The sequence below is a fragment of the Mus pahari genome, chromosome 14 (assembly GCF_900095145.1).
Source record: "Mus pahari chromosome 14, PAHARI_EIJ_v1.1, whole genome shotgun sequence".
Lineage (NCBI taxonomy): Eukaryota > Metazoa > Chordata > Mammalia > Rodentia > Muridae > Mus > Mus pahari.
The window spans coordinates 18,905,516-18,925,477 of NC_034603.1; the positions used below are offsets into that span (position 1 = coordinate 18,905,516).

The window sequence follows — 19,962 nt, forward strand, 5'->3', positions numbered from 1 at the left end:
CAATAAGATATGTGTGTGCATTTCACGGCACCCAAGAAAGATGGTTTGTAGGACCCTAGTTGTTAAAGAACATGTTGAATACCTCTTTCCAAGAGCGCTGTCAAGTTGAGGTCTCTGGTCCCGTAATAAAACCTGAGCAAACTGACTTCATACTTCACACTTACCTTAGATTTATTTCTGGGTCCCCAGCTCCCTTTCTGTCTGTCTGCCTGACCTTAGACTAGATGGCAGTGCTCCCTGGTCTCCAGTTCCTTGGTTGTTAAGTGAATCAGCTGTCATTTCCCTAGCACAATTGCTGAAGGAGCATATGAACCCAGGGTCATGCCTAGAACCAGGTCACCCAGGATTCTAGTGCCCTTCATGTAGATAACTGTTGGGCTCTGGCCTCCTAATCATGCTGTCAAGTGGACACTGCCTCACTTCGTCCCTGTGACCTTCTGCTAAGAGTCTTGTTGACCAATGATATGAAGGGAGACCCCCCAACCTGTCTTTTGATATCTGTCAGCCAAACATGGCTACTCCTCAGCAGCTGAGACATGGTCCTTAGGGCCCGGGGCCTGCACTGCATTTGTCTTCCAGCCTGGGATGCAAGGATATTTCCAGAAGTGGGGGCTACTCTGTGCACATATGATGCCCTAGTGCTTCTCTCTCATTAGTTCAATAGGACTCATCTTTCCTAGGTTTTCACCTATGAGAAACCCCTCCCGGGAGGCCTGAGCTCTGATTCCCAGACGCTGTGTCCTTGGAAGGCTTCTTCATCCTCCGAGCCTTAGTCTCCTCATTGGAAATTAAGCAACACAGATGAAACGCTTGACTAGAGACTCATCAACAATGTGTGCCCTGGTTCTGAGGCTATCCCAGGCCTCATATGCTTCCATAATAATTGCGGTAGAGGAGGAATTAGAGACCTAGAGAGTTTTGGCATCCTGTTTAAAGTTACTCATCTAGGCCCTAGGAACCCAGTAAGCCAGGCTCCCAGGTTAGCTTGCCCTCTGCTAACCCCACAGGGTTGATTCCCATGTTCACTAAAAGGCTTCTATTAATAAAGATGGGTTTGAGATGCCTGTCTCCTCTAAAACCATATACATGGGAACCATCCATAGAAGGAACTCTTGCTGTCATAAACATTCTCGGCACGCCCCAGTGAATGGGGACTTCCCCCCTGTCCTTAACATCATTTGTCTCTCAGAGGACATGTCCTGATGCTTGGAGGTCAGCTGTTTACTCAGCCTGGAAGCATTTTCTCCATCCCCCCCCCCCAGGGCTTGTAGTGACCTGGGACCCAGGGATGAGTCATATGTGTGGAGGCCTGAATAATTCCCAGCAAACCCTCACCCTCTACCCCGCCCCAGTCCATTGACTTCATTCCACTTCCACGGCCTCCTGGCTTCCCTCCCTGCCATGTTCACAGGGGATCCTTGAGGGTCCTCTGCTTTTCCCCTTTCTTTGTCATTCAGAACGACTCCGCTCTGCCAGGCCACCCACTTGGCCTGAGTATTTCTTAATGCTGCTGCTCTAACAAATGACTTGCAAAGATCAGAAGTCATTCTCTCTCGGCTCGGGTTGGCTGAAGTCTACAGTTAGCGTGGCCTGAGTATGCTCCAGGTGTCTGCAGGGCTGAGCATTACCCTCTGCCAGCTCTGTGTGGCCGCTGACATTCCCTGTACCTGCAGCAGGTTGATCTTTCTCCAGGGTCACACTTCCATCTCCTCTTCCGTGTCCTGTCTTCCTCTGCCTCCTCTCACCTGAAGGTAGGCTTGATGTGGGTCTGCACTGATCACCAGGGCAACCTCTCAAGCCGTAGAGCCTCCGCTTAGCCCCATCTGCAGAGTCCCCTCCCTTTCCTTCATAGATCCTACTTTGTGACTAGGACCTGGATCGATGGGGTAGGAGGACTTTTGAATCAACTCCAGACCTGGAAGTACTTCTGACCCTGACATCTCTCTCCTAGTAGAATTAGATCTGTTCCTAAGTCTCGTACCAAATTTGGCTTCCTGGTTTTCCAGGAATCTATAGGTCTCATTCAGGCCTTGCTCCCAGACTCCCAGACCTGCACTTGCTTCCAGCATTCCATAGCCTCTTATATTCTCCCAGTCGATTCTGTTCACAGCGGCTGTGAGTCGCATGGAGGTCTGTCCTGCTCAGTAGCTTTCAGGCGGCTGACCACCCTCTCCACAGACACCTACAGTGCATTACGTGCTATGAGCTTGACTCCAGGTCCCCAAGCACCCAAATGGTGAGCTTGTTCCATCGATGGTGTCCTCCTCTCTTGGCCTTTCTGTGTGCCGCTTCCCTCACCTACATATGGCTCTCCTTTCCAACCTTTCTGGCTCATAGGAAGGGTTGGGACAGGTTTTGGGTAGACAGTATCCTTGTTTTTTGAGTCTGGGCTTGATACTAGCCTCTGCATAGCTGACTCTTCCACCAGCTCTTGCCTGTGATGGAACTACTCTTCCTCAGTGAGCATTACCCTCTGATACCCAGGCTCTCCCAAGGTGAAGGCTACAGATGGATTGCTGCATCCTACACTAGACTCACACTGATGGAAATGCCTAGCAGGCCCCACCAGAGTGCCAAGTGTACTTGTCTGCAAAGCTCTCATCTGGCAAAAGCATAGGCTCCATAGAGCACCCAGAGGTCAGGGAGAAGGAGGATGGCCTATAGAGCTACTCTGTTCTTCTTGGCCAGGAGGATGATGTGACAGATGCCATTTGGGTTATTTGGGGGTGGGGGTGGGGGGAATGAGTAGTTTCTAAACATCTGGATGGGTGATGCCAAGGGCTGGACAGGGAACCCCAGCCAATACCAGCTAAGTTTAAGCAATAGAGCCGTTGATTGTCTGGGAGAACCTGAAGCTCTGTCATTGGTGTGGACTCCCCCTGATACTTACATCTGAATAACAGTGGAAGCTGTGTAGATCTCCTGTGGGTCATTGTGTGATGTGGAGGAATTACACTCCCCGGCTAGACAATGCGAGACTTTTGACTTCTAGAGGGCAGACCAAGGGAGCAAAGTGTGGGAACTGAAATGGTTTGGGGTCATTGAGCTGAGTGGCACCAGGTGCATGCATCAGAGAAAGGATCTTTGCGGGGCTCTGAGTCTGATGTGAAAGGGAGAATAGGGGTTTATTACCAGGTGGCCCAGGTGGGAGGTGGGAGCAGGGACTCCTATGCTAGTGTAGGGCAAGTTTGGAAGGCAGTGGCTCAGCTGTGTTCATACCCAGCCTTGAGATCACTGTGAGGGTCAGAACAGGCGAGGGCTGGAGAGCCTGGAGTGACACAGAACACATCTGAATGCAGGCAGAAGGGTCCGGCAGGAAGCCCTAGATAGCCAGTACTTGTTATAGAGCCTGGCTTTAGGGCAAGGTTGGACAGAGGGAGGGGAGAGGGCCAGCCACAGAGGTGTCTGTCTGTCTGTCTGTCTGTCTGTCTGTCTGTCTGTCTGAGGTGTCAGTGGCCAGAGAGTATAAACTTGTATTTGGTCAGAGCTATGTTTTCCAAGAAAAGTTGCAGTTTCCTTTCCTTTAAGATCTACATTTTTGGTTGCAAGCCATTTCTTTAGCTGGGCACTGGTGGCTTACACTTTTAATCCCAGCACTTGGGAGACAGAGGCAGGAGGATCTGTGAGTTGAGGCCAGCCAGGTCGAGAGAGAGAGAGAGAGAGAGAGAGAGAGAGAGAGAGAGAGAGAGAGAGAGAGAGAGAGTTAGTTCCAGGACAGCCAAGGCCACAGAGAGATTCCCTGTTTGTTTTGTGTTGAGGTGTATTTTTAGTTCTGTGTAAGCAGGTGTCTGTGGTGGGAGTGACCATTCCAATGGGGTTTCCATGGAGACCAGCAGAAGGCATTGACTCCCCTGGGCTGCAGTTCCTGGATGATGTGAGAAGTCCAACATGAGTGCTGGGAACTGAACTTAGAACTCTGAAAGAGCAGGGGCAGCCTTAACCACTGGGCAACCTTGCCAGTCCCTGCAATTTCATTTTAGAAGGTGAAATCTTGTCATTTTAGTGGTTGGATTTACAGCATGAAAAAGTATTATTTGAAGATTTAGTGGTGGCTCACTGAGTTAAAACACTTCCTGTGCAAAGCAGGAGAGCTTGACTTCAAGTCTCCAGAATGCACAAACAGGCGGGTGTGGTAGTGTGAGCGTCTACAATCCTAGTGTCCTATGGGAAGGTGGGAGGCGAAGACAGGAGAATCCCCCAAAGTTCATAGGCCAGCTAGCCTGACACTCGCAGTGGAAAGACAACAAAGGGACCCAGTTTAAACAGATGGGGAGGCATTGGAGATTGTCCTCCGCCCTGCACATCTGTGCTGTGGCTCAGTTGGAAGAGTTTGCCCAGAATGTGTAAAGACTTGAGTTTTACTCCCCAGAATAGGGCATAGTAGCCTTCATCTCTAATTTCAGCACTCAAGAAGTAGAGGCAGTGGGTTAGAAGTTCAAGGTCCACCTAGGCTAGCTACATAGTCAGTCTGAAAGCCCCCACCCCTCTCTCTCAAGAAAGTATTGTTTGGACTGAACTGAACACGTCTGGGGGTTAGATTCAGCTCTTAGCTGACAGTTTTGACTTGTGTTTAGGAGCAACTCTGTGTTCCTGGAGGTGGCCTGCACCGGATGCATCATCGTGTCCTCCGAGGTTCTCACTGCAGCGATACTCGAACTCCTTCAGGCTGTTTTTTGACATTTTGGGTTTAGAAAGACTTTTCTGGAAGGCGTATGAAAATGTGGAGTAGGGATGATGGGGTAGCAGAGTCTCTATCTCCAAATGTGGCTCAGCACCTTTCTACTGCTCAGGCCTCCAAGTGGAGTCTGAGCAGATGAGGACTCCCCTGCCTGTGTCCTCCAGCCGTTAAGATGTCCCAGAGGGCAATCATCCCGGGGGGGGGGGGCCTCCTTGCTGCTCTTCTTCCTCTATCTGTGCACAGGAAGTCTGAACTTCTACACTTTGCCTCTGCAGGCTGGTCTGATCCGGATGGAGGAGGAGGAGTTCTTTATTGAACCTCTGGAGAAGGGGCAGATAGATCAGGAGGCTGAGCAAGGCCGAGTACATGTGGTATATCGCCGACCGCCCACTCCCAAACCCCCTCCTGTGGATGGACCACAGGCTCTGGACACAGGTAAGGCTTCTGCAGAGGGTAGGCTAGGTGGGGGAATGCTAGATGTCTCCTGAATGTCTGGTCCTGACTCCCAGGGAACCATCTGGGGAGACCCAGTCCCCATCTGCAGGCCTGCCTGGAGGCTGAAGCTGAGCTCCAGCCTTACCGGCTTAGGAAGGAGTCAGCTGCCTGCCTGGTTGAATGCATGGCATGTGGGGTGCTGGGGTGTTGAGGCAGAGGCCTCCAATGGTGCTTACCGGTCTAGGGTCCTCGCAGAGAGAAGCAAAGGCTGTCTAGTGATGTGCCTTCTGTGAGTACTGGGGAACAGGAGAGAGCTGTGTCAACACAGACAGCATTGTGTGACCTCCAAACAGCCCCTGTCTCTGTTCCTGAACTGCCACAGTCTCTGTGATGTGATGGTGCCTGCTTCTATCCCAGAATGCCCCTGGCCACTCAGTAGAAAAGGTCCCAAGCAGTCTTTCTGTACATCCTTTACCCCAGGACACACCTTGAAAAGACCCTAGAGTAGCTCCCACACCTTCAACGTCTTCCACACGCATTCATGGGGTCTTATCTCTTTCAACTTAAAAATCATAGGGTGCTTTGGGTCCTGGAATATGGGGGGAGCTTCTTAGTGGCCTGAGTGACTGACTGCCCACCTGGCCCTACAGGTCTTATCCAGCCAACTTGACCCTCCCAGAGGTCTCTGGATTATACAGAGGCCCGGGTTAGGACCTGAAGCGCTCTTGCAGGTGCCAGGGTTGCAGTATGTGGATGACACCTTCTTGCCTGGGCCTGGCTTTTGCCAGGCAGCTGGGCAGCTGCGTGCTTAGCTCTTGGCCTTGGACCTGGACCCCAGGCTGGGGAAACGCATGAAAGGTGACAGCAGCCATGGGCAGGGACCCCAGAATGTTGGATCAGGCACATTTGCAGGCCTTTCATTAGTAGCCTGGATGCCCCTGACTGGCACGAGGCCCTCCCCGTACTATGATTTATTGAAATCGTCCCCCTACTCTGTGGCAGCCCCAGCTCATTTATTTTACTTCCCTCTCACACTCTGGTTTGACAGATCAATTGGGCACAGCCTGGCAGGGCACCATTCTAATTTTAAGGCACCGTGTCAGGTACCTCGGTAAACGAATTGTTCATTGGGACACCGGTGTTCCCGGGAGATAATCAATATTTCTAGCTGTCCCTTCTTCCCTGGTAATGAATAGCCATCTACCTTAGCTGTCAAGCTCAGCTTCTGGGGGCTACCTGCTCTGCATTCCCCAAGCCTTCGTCTTACTCTCACCCTTTTGATGTCTGTATGAGAGTAACCCTGGGGGACTGGAGAGGAAATGGGCACAAGAAGTACCCCAGACCTGGAGGAAGGCCTGCCCTCTGGTCTTGTTCTCTTGCCAGCTAACTCGTTTCCTTATAACAACTGACAGGGGTTAGAAAAGTCTGTCTCTCAGAGAGCTCAAGGCCGGCCACTTTGGCCTTGATATAACTTCCAGTAAGGCTGGCCTCTACTGGAAGAGTCTGCATGGTTCTGGCCTTATTTTCCCTACTCCTGGGCTCAGGCAGGGTGTGTTGGAGCTGGCACTGTGAAGCTGGCTGGGTGCCCTTGGCTGTGTCTCCAATCCCAGATTCCATATTAGGCTTATCTGCCTGCCCTAGAGCCCTTCCTCCAATGGTCTAGCTGGCTTGGTTTTGGTTTTTTGGACTGTGCTTAGCATTTTGGCATCTTCTATTGAGTCATCCCTCTGCCTCTCGATCCCATACACACATCCCTAATGAGAACTTGGAACTGAGAACACAGGAGAGGAATTTCAAACTCAGAATCAGCCCAGAAACTACTGACCCCAGATGGTGCTGGATACAGCCAACTACCCAGGTCAGGATGAAGCTGGGCTGGAAGGTGGGGTGGGTGGGGCTTGGCCATCAGTCATCAGAGAAGAAGAGCCTCTGTCCAAGGCTGAAGGCAAGGATGCAAGCCCGGGCTCCCCAGTCGGAGAGGAGGAGCCCCGGCTCTGTGTGAGTGGAGGGGGGAGCCTTGGGCTGTAGCTTCAGATCACAGGACTATACTCTGGGGGCTACGCCTCCCTTCTGTGACTTCCCATCCAGTGTAGGCATGACGAGACCCTGTTATCCCTTGAATGTGTCTGATGGTTCCCAAATGGGCCATGGCTAAGGTCGACTCACTGACTGGAGGGGGTCCAGACAGTTTAGGCCAGAGCTGGGCCAAAGGCCTGGAGTGACCTCAGGCAGTTTAGCTTTCCATCAGTTTGGGCCCTGACAAGGCACAGAGAGGCAGTTGCAGGACTTATAAAATCTGTGTCCCATGGCTGGGTTTAGCAAGTCAGCACAGCTTAATGGGCTCAGGACCTAGGGGCTCACTACAAAGGCTTTGCTTATTTATGTATAGGAGAGGCTATGAGGTGTCTTGAAAGCATTCTGGAGGCTTGGGTACTCCCCCACCCCACCCCTGTTAGGAGGTGGGGCTAGCTTGTGGAGTCTCTCTGCTCTCATCAGGGAACCCACGGAGTTGTTTGGGGCTCAGAGGACTGAATTCATTCTTGTCAGTGCAGATTTTTATAAACTGAGCTCACCATACATGCTTCATCTCTTTCACACAGCCTTTCTGCCTCTCCACTGTTGTGACTCATCCAAGGGGATTTGCATGAAGATACTAGCACAATGCCAATGAATGTCAGGAACCAACTAAACATCAGTTCCTACCTCATGTGTTTCGTTGTAGCGACACACAGTAGACTCAGACACTAGGGAACTTAATTAGTCCAGATTATGTTGTGGTTATTATAATAAAATACTTGAGTCAGGGCAACTTGATAAAGAAAAAAGGGTTTTACTTAGCTGGCATTTTTGGAGGCTGAAAGTCAAGATCAGGTGATCCTGTTGGTTAGGTCTCTGGAGAGTCCTTGATGGGCTGAGGCAGGGTTGTGCGCTGAAATAAGAGATCACATCTTCAGGCAGGAAGCCAAAGAATGATGCATGAAACCAAAACAGGGGATCTGGTGGGAACCTGATTGATGCAGGCTGGAGAAGGCCAACTGCCCAGCTACAGTGAAGCTGGGCTAGAGGGTGGAGTAGATAACAGTTTGGTCACTGGAAAAGATTAAACTGTCCAAAATTAAACCCTAGGCCTCAGTCCTGAGCTATAAGCCCATACTCTCCCAGTGAGAACTCAGGCTGTTGAGTCTACCCCAAGGCAACCATATCATACAGGTTCAAGACATCCCAATGAGTATTAATAGGGCAATGGAAATCAAGACCCCAGGGAAGGCAAAACTTACCTGTCAACAAAAACTTGAGTTCTGGGTCCATCCTTGGACCTTGTCCCAGCTTCTACCTGTTGTCTTTGAAGTTCTTGACTATGGAGGCAGCACTGGTGGGGACAAAGGCTGAAGCCCTGGTTGGGCCAGAAGACCCACTCTGCACTTGGAACTGGGTGATCCTGGCACGTAACTCACCCGTAAGCCTAAGACAGCTGTGGAACCCTAGCTGGGTAGGCACAATTATGTCATACTTTTGGGGACCAGAGGTCGCTGTCACTGAGCTGAAATGGAGATGTGGGCCGGGTCACACTGCCTCTGGAGATACTAGGAGGGAATGTGTTGGTTGTCTCTTCAGGCCCTTGGCTTGAGGGCACATCACTTCAGAGGTCGCCAGAATTCACTTCTCTGTCTGTGTACATGTCTCCTCTCCCTACATCTCCTCTCCCTCTTGGAAGGTTGATTCCATTTAAGTTTCTCTGGGTGACCCAAGTGCACCTCCCCCACATCAAGATCCTTGATCCTGCCAAGCACCGTTCTGTCTTGGAAAGTGTCAGCGACAGGTCACAGGAGTCAGGACTCCATCTCTTCAGCAACTAACTCCCTTTCGGTGATGTGCAGAAAATGAAATCTGAGCCGGAGAAGCCTTGCACGGACGGCACTCCAGTGGAGCACCAGTGTACAGCACCAACTTGGTCCTGGCTCAGGCAGATGTCACCCAGCACCCAGGAAGGCCAGACAGATGAGGCCACATACACAGAACAGCTGGCCTTGCTTTTGGCACCGAAGGCCGTCTCCACTTGGGATGCTGTGAAGATCCCTGTGTCATAGTCTAGATATCCCCATCTCCCTTTCGTACACAACATCCACCCTTGGCCTGACTCTCATCCCCTTCCCCCGTTCTTTCCTAGTGCTGTGGATTAAATTCAGGCCCTCACATATGCTAGTCAAGCATCCTACCCCTGAACTACACCCCCCAATCTCCTTTCTCTCCTTCTAGTATAAACACAGACAGCAAAACATCTCTGTAAAGATGAAAGCAGCAGTATGGATGTAGCAGTGTGTGGCATATGGCACCCACCTTGCCTCTGGCATAGGGTGGAACCAGAGACCCTGTTTGAAGTGGGGGTTCTCCCTTACTTCTCTTGACCTTGCCCTCTCTCATAGGCAGCCTCATGGATCTGGGGCAGCTGAATGTTTTAGCACCAAGGGAATTCAGATGATAATTTTTATGAGAACTCTCAGGCATTTTTAAAAGTGGTTTTAAATTTCAGAAAAAAAAAAAAAAAACAAACCATGGTATGGATCAAATAAAACGGGCCCCTCCTGCTGGCCGTGGCCTCTGAGATGCAGAGGCTGAGGCGGTGTCGGTCTTCCCCATTGGGCTGCTTCCCTAGGGTACCCTTGGCTATCCCTCGGAATGGAAACGAGGCAGGTGGTTCCCGCCCTGGGGACCTGCTTCTTTCTGGGTTGCTGTGCCCTCAAGCCAAGCTGTACACACTGCCCCAGGGCTGAAAGAAGTCAGACAGTCCAGTGCCAGTGACCTTGGCTGCCACCTCCTCTCCAGCAGCAGCGGGTGCCAAGCTTCTGCCCGCTGCTGTCAGGCTTGGGTGTCCTCCCTGACGGGGCAGAAGTGACTCCACACCACGGGAGCTGCTTTGCCCTGCTGCTGCCAAGGCAGGCCTGTAGAGAGAGGATGAGGCACGGGGAACCAACTGGCTCCTCCATGTGGCCAGAGTGACTGGCCCACAGCCAGCCCTCCCCCTAGACAGGGAAGCCAACCCCTCCTGACTGGATGTCATCAGGTTACCTTCCCTCGAGTTCAGGTCGGGAGTTTTCCAGGCTGCAGGGAGTCATGCAGGGTGAAGTGGGGGTGGGGCAGAGCTGATGCCCAGGCGCTTTGGGGGGGGGGGGCGATGGCTACAGCTCACCTAGGATCTAAACAATGTCCTGTATGCAGGGGGCAACCATAAAAGGTCGCTGGGGACCTGACTGAGCATCCTGCATGTTGGCAAGCCTGCTCAGGCTGGAGGTTGGAGGTAGGGGTGCCACAGGGTGGGGTAGAACTGAGGCATTAGGGGAGTAGAGTAAAGACTGTCTGGATAGGCCTCTGGGTGGGAAGGGAGGTGTGGGGACTCCCAGGCAGGGAGATCATCAGGACTCAGTTCCATAGACACGTGAGGGCTAGGTAGGGGACTCACCACAGGTGAGGTCTGGGTCATGGGGAGCATAGAAGGAGATTTGAGAGACCAGAGAGGAGGTACAGTGGGGAGGGCGTGCAGACTTACTGACAACCAGATGAGGGAGCCATTCGGCCCTGCTGATAGATGTGCAGGCCACACCCAGCCTTTTGTGGCAATTGCAATAACCTCACAAACTCAGTGGCTTAAAACAGCATGGCGTGGTCTCCCAGAGGCCTGGGGGGGGGGGTCCAGAATTAGAAGATGGCTCTGTGAGAGCTTTGTCCAGCCTCTCCCAGCATCTGTCTGGTGGCTGCCGGCCTCCCTTGGCTTGCGACTGCATCATACCGATCTCTGGGACCACACTACTTCCGCCTCTTCTGCTGGAGACGAGTCTCCCTCTTTCTCACCGTTATGAGGTGATGACTTTTAGAGCCTTCTAACATAATTTTGGACAGCCTCCCCATCCCAAAGTGCTCAATCTCATCTCCTGTGGTAACAACGGTGGAGTCTGGGGAATAAATTGTGGACACCCTGGGGCCAATGATTCAAGCCACACATCTAAGTGTTGAACCCTGGGGTCGCAGAGGAAGGTGAAGAGAGAGCTCCGGCTGGAGTTGGACTTAGGGCTGAATGTGACATCTGAGATCTGAGATCTGGCCTCGGTTCATAGATCCATCCAGGGACCCTTCTTTGTGTCTGAATGAATTTCTTGAACTTCTTGCCAGAGCCCTGGGGTCCAGCTCCTTTGTGTGGTGACCCCCTTTCTTCCATGCCCTGTCGTGTCGGTGGTCAGCTTACAGCACTGAATCTGGTACTCAGTGCCCTCTCAGTCCCCAACCCCATTCCTGCAGCCTGGGGACCCAAGGAAAGCACTGATTGTGAAACCTGAGGCAGCTGGCCTGGGCGCCGGGAGGCGTATTTCAGAGCTGAGCACAACCTTGGCAGAGGCAGCTGTGTGCCTGTCCCGAGGGCTGGGCCCTTGGGAAAACTTTGGGAGATGCCAGGGTGGTGATGTGGCCTCACGCTGGGAAGGGTGGGTGGGGACTGGCTCTGGGAGAACCCGAGGCTGCACATTCCCTGGGGTCCTGAGTTGTCTAGGGACAGAACTGTCAGCAGAGTTGGCGGGGCCCAGTCTCCTAGTCTGGCTGGCCTCCTGGGTTGGGGTCTGTAGTATGGGAGTGCTGCTCTGTAAGTTAAGAGCAGTAGCCATGCATGGGGCAGCTCAGGCCTCACCTCATCCCTCAATAGAGATAAGGTGGGGGTGGGGTGGGGGGGAGTCCGTCTTCATAGCAGTCTATGCCTAGCACCCTGCCTGACTGGTGCTGACAGTCCTGTGTGCTTGGTCGCTCTCTTCTGCCTCCAGTTTCAGTTTAGCTGTGCCTCAGGACCCAACCCCCACTCCCTTTCTTCTGTGATCCAGTGAGTTCTGATTAAGGACCACCAGGAGACAGCGGCCTGGGGAAGTCTTGGATTGTTGGTTTGGCTCCTGGATAGATGACCAATGTCATTTAGAGGGTGACAGCCTCAGTCCTGGCTTGGCTGTAGCCCCAACTCAGATGCAAGAGACAGTTCTTGAAAATGACTGGCATCTTTTGAAGGAGTTGCCTTGCTTTTACAGCTGCTCCCAGCAAGCATGGGGGCAGTTTAGTGGAGGGCACAGCATCGTGTGTGGGAGAATGTATATGGGTAGGGTAGATCCTGTCGGGCTGAGTGACTGGTTCACTACAGGGCCTTGGGTAAGGTGTCCAACTGCCCTGTGACTCCGTTTCTCCGTCTCTAAATAGGTATAGCATTGAGCTGCTGGCGTGAGTCGAGATCATCCTTAGGTCTTTGTCCAGAGCCCCTGTCTTGCTACAGCGTTAGGATTCTAGGGACGCTGTTGTCTTGGAACCTCAGGTTCCCTCAGCCCTCGCTGTCTCTTCTCCAGACACGATGAATCGATGCTTTGCCTTACGTGCCCTGGATTTGGGTTGCAAATGTCCCCCAAAGAGCTTTTCTGGCGGTACACAGTGACCATGCTGGTTTCCAGACAGCACACAGCTCAGAAATGAAGTGCCGTTCGCCTCACAGGTGTGCCTGGAGTTTAATTAATAAGGCTAGCCGTGTCTGGTGGTTATGTTGGCCTCTGGCTCGCCAGGTCTGCTCTCTGCAGGTCTCCAATACAGCAATTGCAATTGCTGAAAGAGATGCGCTGTCTCTGGGGGACAAGTCTGCATGCAAATAACATTTGTGCCAGGGACAGAATTTTTTGGGTCTACTCAGACCACATCTTGGAGGGCTAGGGAGATGGCTGAATTGATAAAAATATGTGCCCTGCACATGTGAGGAATGGAGTTCAGAGCCCAGCACCCATATAAAACACAAGGTGGACCTGTCACTGGGCCTGTAAGCAAGTGTCTCAGAGGTGGAGATAAGGAATCCCCCGAGGCAAGCTGGCGATGGACTAGGTGAGTTGGCAAGCTTCCAGCTCAGTGAGACCTTCTCTCTGAAGTAAAGTAGAGATGGCCTGCTCCTGGAGAAGTGCCTTTGGGAGAGACTCAGTCCAGCACCAGCCCTGAAGTCAGCTACCATGATGGCAAAGACAGAAGAACACAGGCAGACACAGCTCAAAAACAGGACTGGGGCTCCAGACCTGAACGTAGCCCCATCCAGAGCACCCGGAGACCTCTGACCACAGGCCCTGATTCCTCCCCAGATTCTCTGCAGGACAGCAGGCACTTCAGGCAGCCCCAAGCCTGAAGTGTTTTCTATAAAAATTTCCAATTTTCCTTGACCCATTTCTCTTTGAAATGAATCCCAACCAGCACTATGCACTTGGCTCCAAAGGAGCTCTGAGCTGGGGAAAGGTCATGCACTTAGGTGGAAATGCTGGTGTCCACTTCTCTCCTCCCCCTCTGGACTTTATTTTTATTTTCTTTATTTTTCACCCTGTCTCTCTCAAGCTCAAGCTGGAGCATCATGGAGCCAGGAAAGGGTGAAGATAGGAGACAGGGTCAGACCCTTCGTCTGGCTTCTCTACTTATTCTAGGTCTTGGAGCTCAGAGATCACGTGAGCCCCAGGGTTCTAGCCCCTATGGTTCCTTTGGCTTGCAGCACTTGTCCTGGCCCTGGGCCTCCTGCTTAGCTGTCACCACCCCTAACCTCTAGTGCCTCCTGCTGCGGTCTTGCTCTAGTTAACTTTGACTCCCTTGCAAATGCAGTTCACCGAGGGAGGGAGGACTTGCCCAGGTTTGCAGACTGCAGCATGCTGTCTTCTATTCCAACTCTCACACACAGAGAATGAACATTAAGCAAGTCAGGCTACACTCTAGTGTCAGGACACCTCCACCAGAATCCAGGACTCAGCCTGCTCCTGGTCTAGAAGTGCTAGTGTAACACTGCAGTATATGAAACACTGTTTCATTTAAACACTGTTTCCTTTAAGAGGTGGGGCCTGGTAGGGGAAAATTAGATCAGTGACTGTGTTCTTTTGGAAAGTACACTGGGACCTAGCCTCTTGGTCCTCCTTTCTTTTGCTCGGCCACCATGAAGTGAACATTCTGGGTCACAAACTTCTACTGTAATGTCCTGTGTCATCACAGACCAAAAGCCACAGGCCCAAGGACTACGTACGGGCAGAAGTTCCTGAAACCGTGAGCTACAATAAACCTTTCTTTCTGTGATGTCTACTGCCTCAAGTGTTTTTGTCACAGTGATAGAGAAGTTTCATAGATATCAGATAACGTGTCCCAAGCTGGTGGGAGGAGTCCAGTCAGAGTGACTTCATGACAGAAGAGCACACACCTGGAAGATGGCCTGGTAAGGCAAGGGATGCAGGGCAGGCCAAGTTTTCAGAAGCTGGACTAGGATCTGGGGAAGAACTGGTCTGGGAGCTGGGCTGGTGTGGGGGCCATGGAGGGCTCAATAATGCCTAATGAGAATGCTGCTCCCCAAATTAACTGGTTAAGAAAATAGTAACACTTCTCAGACAGGAGCCTGGCCACAGAGCCGCTGGGTTTGCTGCCGCAGTGCATTCTCTTCATTCATTCATTCATTCATTCATTCATTCATTCATTCATTCTCTCAGCACCTCACCTTTGTGTTCATCCCCCGTGCTAGAGTTAGGACTGCAGACAAACCCAGGCAAGGCCCTCCTCTCCTGGAACAGTCTGGCAGGGGAGATGCTGTGGGCAGAAGATTACGGGGCACAGATCCCTGTGGTCAAACATCAGATGGGTCAAAGGAGAGAGGTAGGGAAGCAAGGGCTGTGTTCCTGGTCTTGGGTGTGGACGGCCTCTTGCCCATGATGTGACCTTGTCTGAAAATTGGAGTTGGGGACATCCTGGCAGCTGGCCTTGGATTCTGTTCTCTGAATAGGAAACCATGACTGACCCCCTCACAGGGGTGAGCGGAACCAGGCTGATTGTCACCAGCTCTGGCTCTGAACATCAAACCCGTAGGGATTTGCTGAGTGACTGTGGCTTGTGAATCTAAGCTCTGAGTACCACCGGCTCATGCTCAGAAGAGGCCAGCCTATTCCCCAGGCCTTGTTTCTCCAGTCTCCCGCAGCACAAGGCTTGACATCCAGTATTCTACTCTTCCAGAGGCAGCAGTGCCGATTCTTGCTTTGGCTTGTGAGTCTTTGATTACTGGTGATGATAAACGTGCCTCCCCGTCTGAAGCCCCTGTAGATCCCTTCCAGTTAAGTTCCTTGCCACTTTCTCTCCTGGACTTGAGTACCAGGCTCCACCTTTTATCTGCCTGAGATACTGACTCGGTCAGGTCTGATCTTGGTAGTGAGTGTTCAACATGAGCCGGCAGTGTTTGGTGAGCGCGTCCCCAAGGGACCCCCACACCTCAGGATTCTTGGAATGAGAGCCTCTGGGATTGGTTGGTGCCACAGATCTGTGTACTTCACAGATAGGAAACTGAGGCTCTGACGGTTGTCCAGGTCATAGGTCATAGGTTGTAGAGCCACAACATAGACTGTAGAGCCAGGATATCCAGCTGCTGTGTGGAGTATGGAGGAATGGGCCGAGACATAACCTCAAGGCTGCTGAAGCCCCGTGCAGAGCCCTCTTGGCCAGCTCTGAGCCTGGGCAGCTGAGAACTCAGCCGGCTCAGACCCAGCTGAAGGCCGGCCATGCCTGAAGTGCTTCTCAGCACCAGGCCTGCTTCTCGGCTTCAGAGCTGCAGAGACTGAAGCCCAGCGAGGCTGAGTGAGGACATGTCTCCCGGTCACGGAGCACATTAGCTGTGGGGAGACTCTCCTGCTTGTAGGGAATTCCCAGCGTTGCGCACAGTAGCTGGCGCTCAGTCGGGGCCTAAATACCCATGAAAAGAAAGCGTGAATGGAGCTGCCTAGAAAGCCTGGCTGTGCCATCCTGATTCCTGAAGCACAGTTGTCCCTCGTGGACATCTGCAGGCTTACTGAAGAGGCTGGCTTTTATCACAGTGATGCCAGGGTGCAGCCCGCACTTTTGTGGCTCCTGGGCTCAGGTCCCTAAGTCTGCAGAGGTGGGATGTCACTGGTGCCATAGGATATGGGATGTTCACATACTTTATTGGTCCTATTTCCTCATCCCTGACCAGGCCGGCTTCACAGATATGCTATCAATGCCACAAAGCCCCAGACCAGAAGGTTACCATGCACACTGCAATACTCTCCTGCCATGGTCTTGGCATGCATAATTTCTCTTTGCACAAGGTACTTTGCATTTTTCCTTTTGAAAACAATATGGCTGGTTCTACTCATCACTCTATTCTGCATCAGCTTCGTCCTGTGGCCCTCCTGACTCTGTGGTCAGGACCCTGAGGTTAAAGCTACTACTGGGCACTATACAATGGCCAAAACCAGGGGTCCCAGTAAGTGCTCCCTTCCTTCTGAGCCTGAGAGCCCTGACTTTCTATGTGTTCACTCTTAGCTTTTGTTTGGGAATGAACATCACAGGCCTGTTGAGGACAAGAGAGGCAGCTCAGGTGATGCTCTGTGACAGGCCTGTCAGAGATATGCCTAGGGATGGCAGTATTGTGGATCTCACCCTATACCCTGGGATACTACAGAACTGGGGAGACAGGCCAAGGCAGTGGTGGGAGGGGCTGGGAAGGTTGCCTGTCTATCCTAACTAAACTTATCTCTACCCCATTGTCTTTGAACATAGATGGTGTTCCTTCATTCCTTCATTCCTTCATTCCTTCATTCCTTCATTCCTTCATTCCTTCCTTCCTTCATTCATTCATTCAACTCATCAGACAAATACTTATGGAGCTCTCGTAACAGGGCCCAGAACGGTTAGGCTCTAGTATCTGGGGGTACCCTTCGGTGCTTGCCCCCTCAGAATCATCCAGTTCACAGTGAAGAGCCCAGGCTATTACTGTCTATAATAGCGGTTCTCAATCTGTGGGTCGCGACCCCTTTGGGGGTAACTCTTTCACAGGGGTCACTTATCAGATAGCCTTCACATCAGATAGTTATATTTTGATTCATAACAATAGCAAAATTACAGTAATGAAATAGCAATGAGAATAATTTCATGGTTGGGGAGGTCAGCACAACACGAAGGATTAAACTGTATTAAAAGGTTGCAGCGTTAGGAAAGTTGAGAACCATTGGTCTAGAGGATAAAATATGACAGGTAGGGCCATGCTGGTGTTGAGATCCATTGTAGGTGACTGGTCACTAAGAGGGAGAAGGAGCTGGGAGCATCAGATGAGAGGGTTTTGCCAAGTGGTGGTGGTGCACACCTCTAATCCCAGCACTCGGGAAGCAGAGGCAGGTGGATCTCTGAGTTCGAGGCCAGCCTGGTCTGCAGAGTGAGTTCCAGGACAGCCAGGGCTACACAGAGAAACCCTGTCTCAAAAAAAAAAAAAAAAAAAAAAAAAAAGGATGGTTTTGAGTAGGACTGAACTTTACTTGCTTGGGAATCCAGGGTAAGGGACAGAGTGAGGGGTAGGGGGCCGGAGGGCAGATCTTGGTGGTCCTTGTGGGCTCAGTCTTGGGCTAGGGCTTCTGTGCCTTGGCTATGACTGGCACAATCTGGTTTCCATGGAGGAGGGAGAGGAAAGAAGCAGTGGACAGCAGGAAGCCGCTCCAAGGAGCAGGCTGTGGCCTGGGCAACGGTAGCTATAGAAGGTGTGTGTTAGCAACATGGAGCAAGGTAAGCAGAGCGGGGCTGGTCCTGGCAGGTCACTCCTGTGTTGTTCAGAGACAACACTGCCCACCAGACAGCCTCCCATTCCCCTTCAGAATCACCCAAGGTTAGGAGAGAGAATTAGCTCAGCTTTCTCCCCAATCTCAGACCCTGCAGACCAGCCAAGGTGGTGCTTGCAGGAATCCCTTCTTCTCTGCTGGGATGCAACCTTGAGCAGACCTTTGAGTAGCTGGATATTTTCTCAAGCCTTCTGTGGGAGGCTCTCTGGACACATGTTTGAGTCTATCTGCAGGTCCCCGCTGGCAGAAATGCTGCCCAGGGTGTGGAGCCTTTCTTTGGCTCGACGAGAGGGACTCTGTGGGCTGTGCCATCAGGACCTGCATCCAATCTTTTGATATGTAAGCTTTTTGACAGATCATGTGGCACGGCTGGAGCCAGGGATGGAGTGGCCATGCTGGGTAGGACAAGTGAACTTGGCAAGTGGTGGAGCGAGGAGGTCAAAGAGCTGAGCTTGCGCTTCCAGTTGGATTTAAGAGAATTCAGAGAGTTGAGTTGACTGGAGTTCGGTATATGTTGGCGGGCTCGTGGGGACTCAGATTAGGAGCAAGAGGCATGATGGCTGCTGAATCTGTCCACTCAGCCAGAGGCAGTGGCCATGTCCTCTCGTAGCCATGAGCAGTTCCATGAGTCCACAGGTTGGGACATGTGGAACTGGGATGCAACACCTGAGCTCAGAAGGAATTGAGCTTGGGAAAAGCCAGCTCTCCCAATGACAGGAGATGTGTCCCTCATGTCTTCCTTCCCAAGAGCCAGGGATCAGGCAACCACAGAGAGCAGAGGAGGTATATGTAGACATCGTAAGGACTGGACGGCCAGGGGATGGCGTGAGCTGGGCATAGGTATACAGGTTGAAAGGCCTCTCAAGTTTTAAGAGAGGCTGGAAATCTCAGTTTTACATAAAACTTCATTTTCAAGTATTGGTGCTCATTTAAGATACATAAATGAAAGCAATGGCAGGCCAAACTGCATGAGGGTGTTCATTATGTGGTGCTGGGGCCCACCGAGCTCAGGCAGCGGCCAGGAACCCATCCTCTTGAATGTGTCTGGTGCTGTCTCTAAGTTAAAATGTTCCTCTGGAATTTTTATTTCATTTTCGGATCATCATGAGAAATCTTTCCAGTGGTTCCGTTTCTGTGAAAAGAAATCTGCGGTTGTCTTGTTTTTCTTGGAGGCCGTGGAGGAAGCTCATCTGTGGAGCATTAGCAAGAAGCGGAGGGGGCAGGGCATGGGGACACTCCATCCAGGCCGGACAGAACCTTGGATGGAGACAGGAGGACTGGAGCGAGGGTGGCCCGTTTGGTTTGGATGGGCCCTCAGCCCTCTGGAAATGAAAGGCTGCCTTGCCCAGGGTGGCATGAGGCCACTCTGTCACTCTAGCCAGGCAATGCAGGGCTGGGCAGACAGAGCCTGGGGTTGTTGCATTTGGCACTTGAGCCCAGGGGACTGAGTTTCATCTTTCCTGGTTGCCTACTCATTCTAGACCTCATGCCAGGACATTGTTCAGACCCCCACAATGTGGAGAGTGCACTGCAATCATAGAGAGTCTTGCCATATGTTTACCCCAAAGCCTGATGGGAAGGTCACAGAACTGTGTGTCTTTGTTCTGCGTGGTAATCTGGAAGCTATGTCCGGCTTTAGCCTTGATCACCAAAGCTGAGCTCGGATTTGTCCCATTCCTTGGACTGGGAAAAGACATGGATTCTTCACACATCCTGGAAGCAACTGGCTCTGAAGAAATCACTTTGAGTCCCTAAGAGAACTCATGTCTTAAACGCTCCGTAGAGGGCAGGGTCTGACCCTAGTGTTCCTAGCCTATGTGGGTGCCCCATGAGGTAGAGCAGGCAGTGGGGGCTCAGCTTGGCTCTGGCTTTTTGAGTCCTGGCTCTGGCTTGGCCTCAATTTTAGAAAATTGGGGGAGGGAAGTGGTCGATTAAAGTCAGGCTCCACCCACAATTCACAGGTTAAATTACTGTGTCTTCCTTCCTCTCCCTTCCCCTCCCCGACTAATTTTATTTTACTCATAAAATGTCTTCAGTACTTTGAAGTGTGTACTTTAAAACCAGAAGATTACATTAAAATCCCAGTGCTCATTGTCCCCAGAAAGATCAGAAAGTATGGCAACAGGATATGTGCCAGTGGGCTGCATCAAGATGACAGCTCCTTGCCTCTAATAGATGGGCCACTCTCTCCCTGCTGTGTATGCTATGACCAGTCTCCCT

General features: G+C 51.8%; 1 protein-coding gene across 1 annotated transcript in view; it reads left to right on the forward strand.

The window, feature by feature from the left end:
- The window catches only part of Adamts2 (ADAM metallopeptidase with thrombospondin type 1 motif 2), a 211,028-nt gene that overhangs the window by 63,078 nt on the left and 127,988 nt on the right, over positions 1-19,962 (forward strand). Inside the window, exon 3 of the mRNA XM_021213198.2 lies at positions 4,954-5,113. Within this exon, the coding sequence (XP_021068857.1) occupies positions 4,954-5,113 (160 nt within the window). The remainder of the gene's footprint in view (positions 1-4,953; positions 5,114-19,962) is intronic.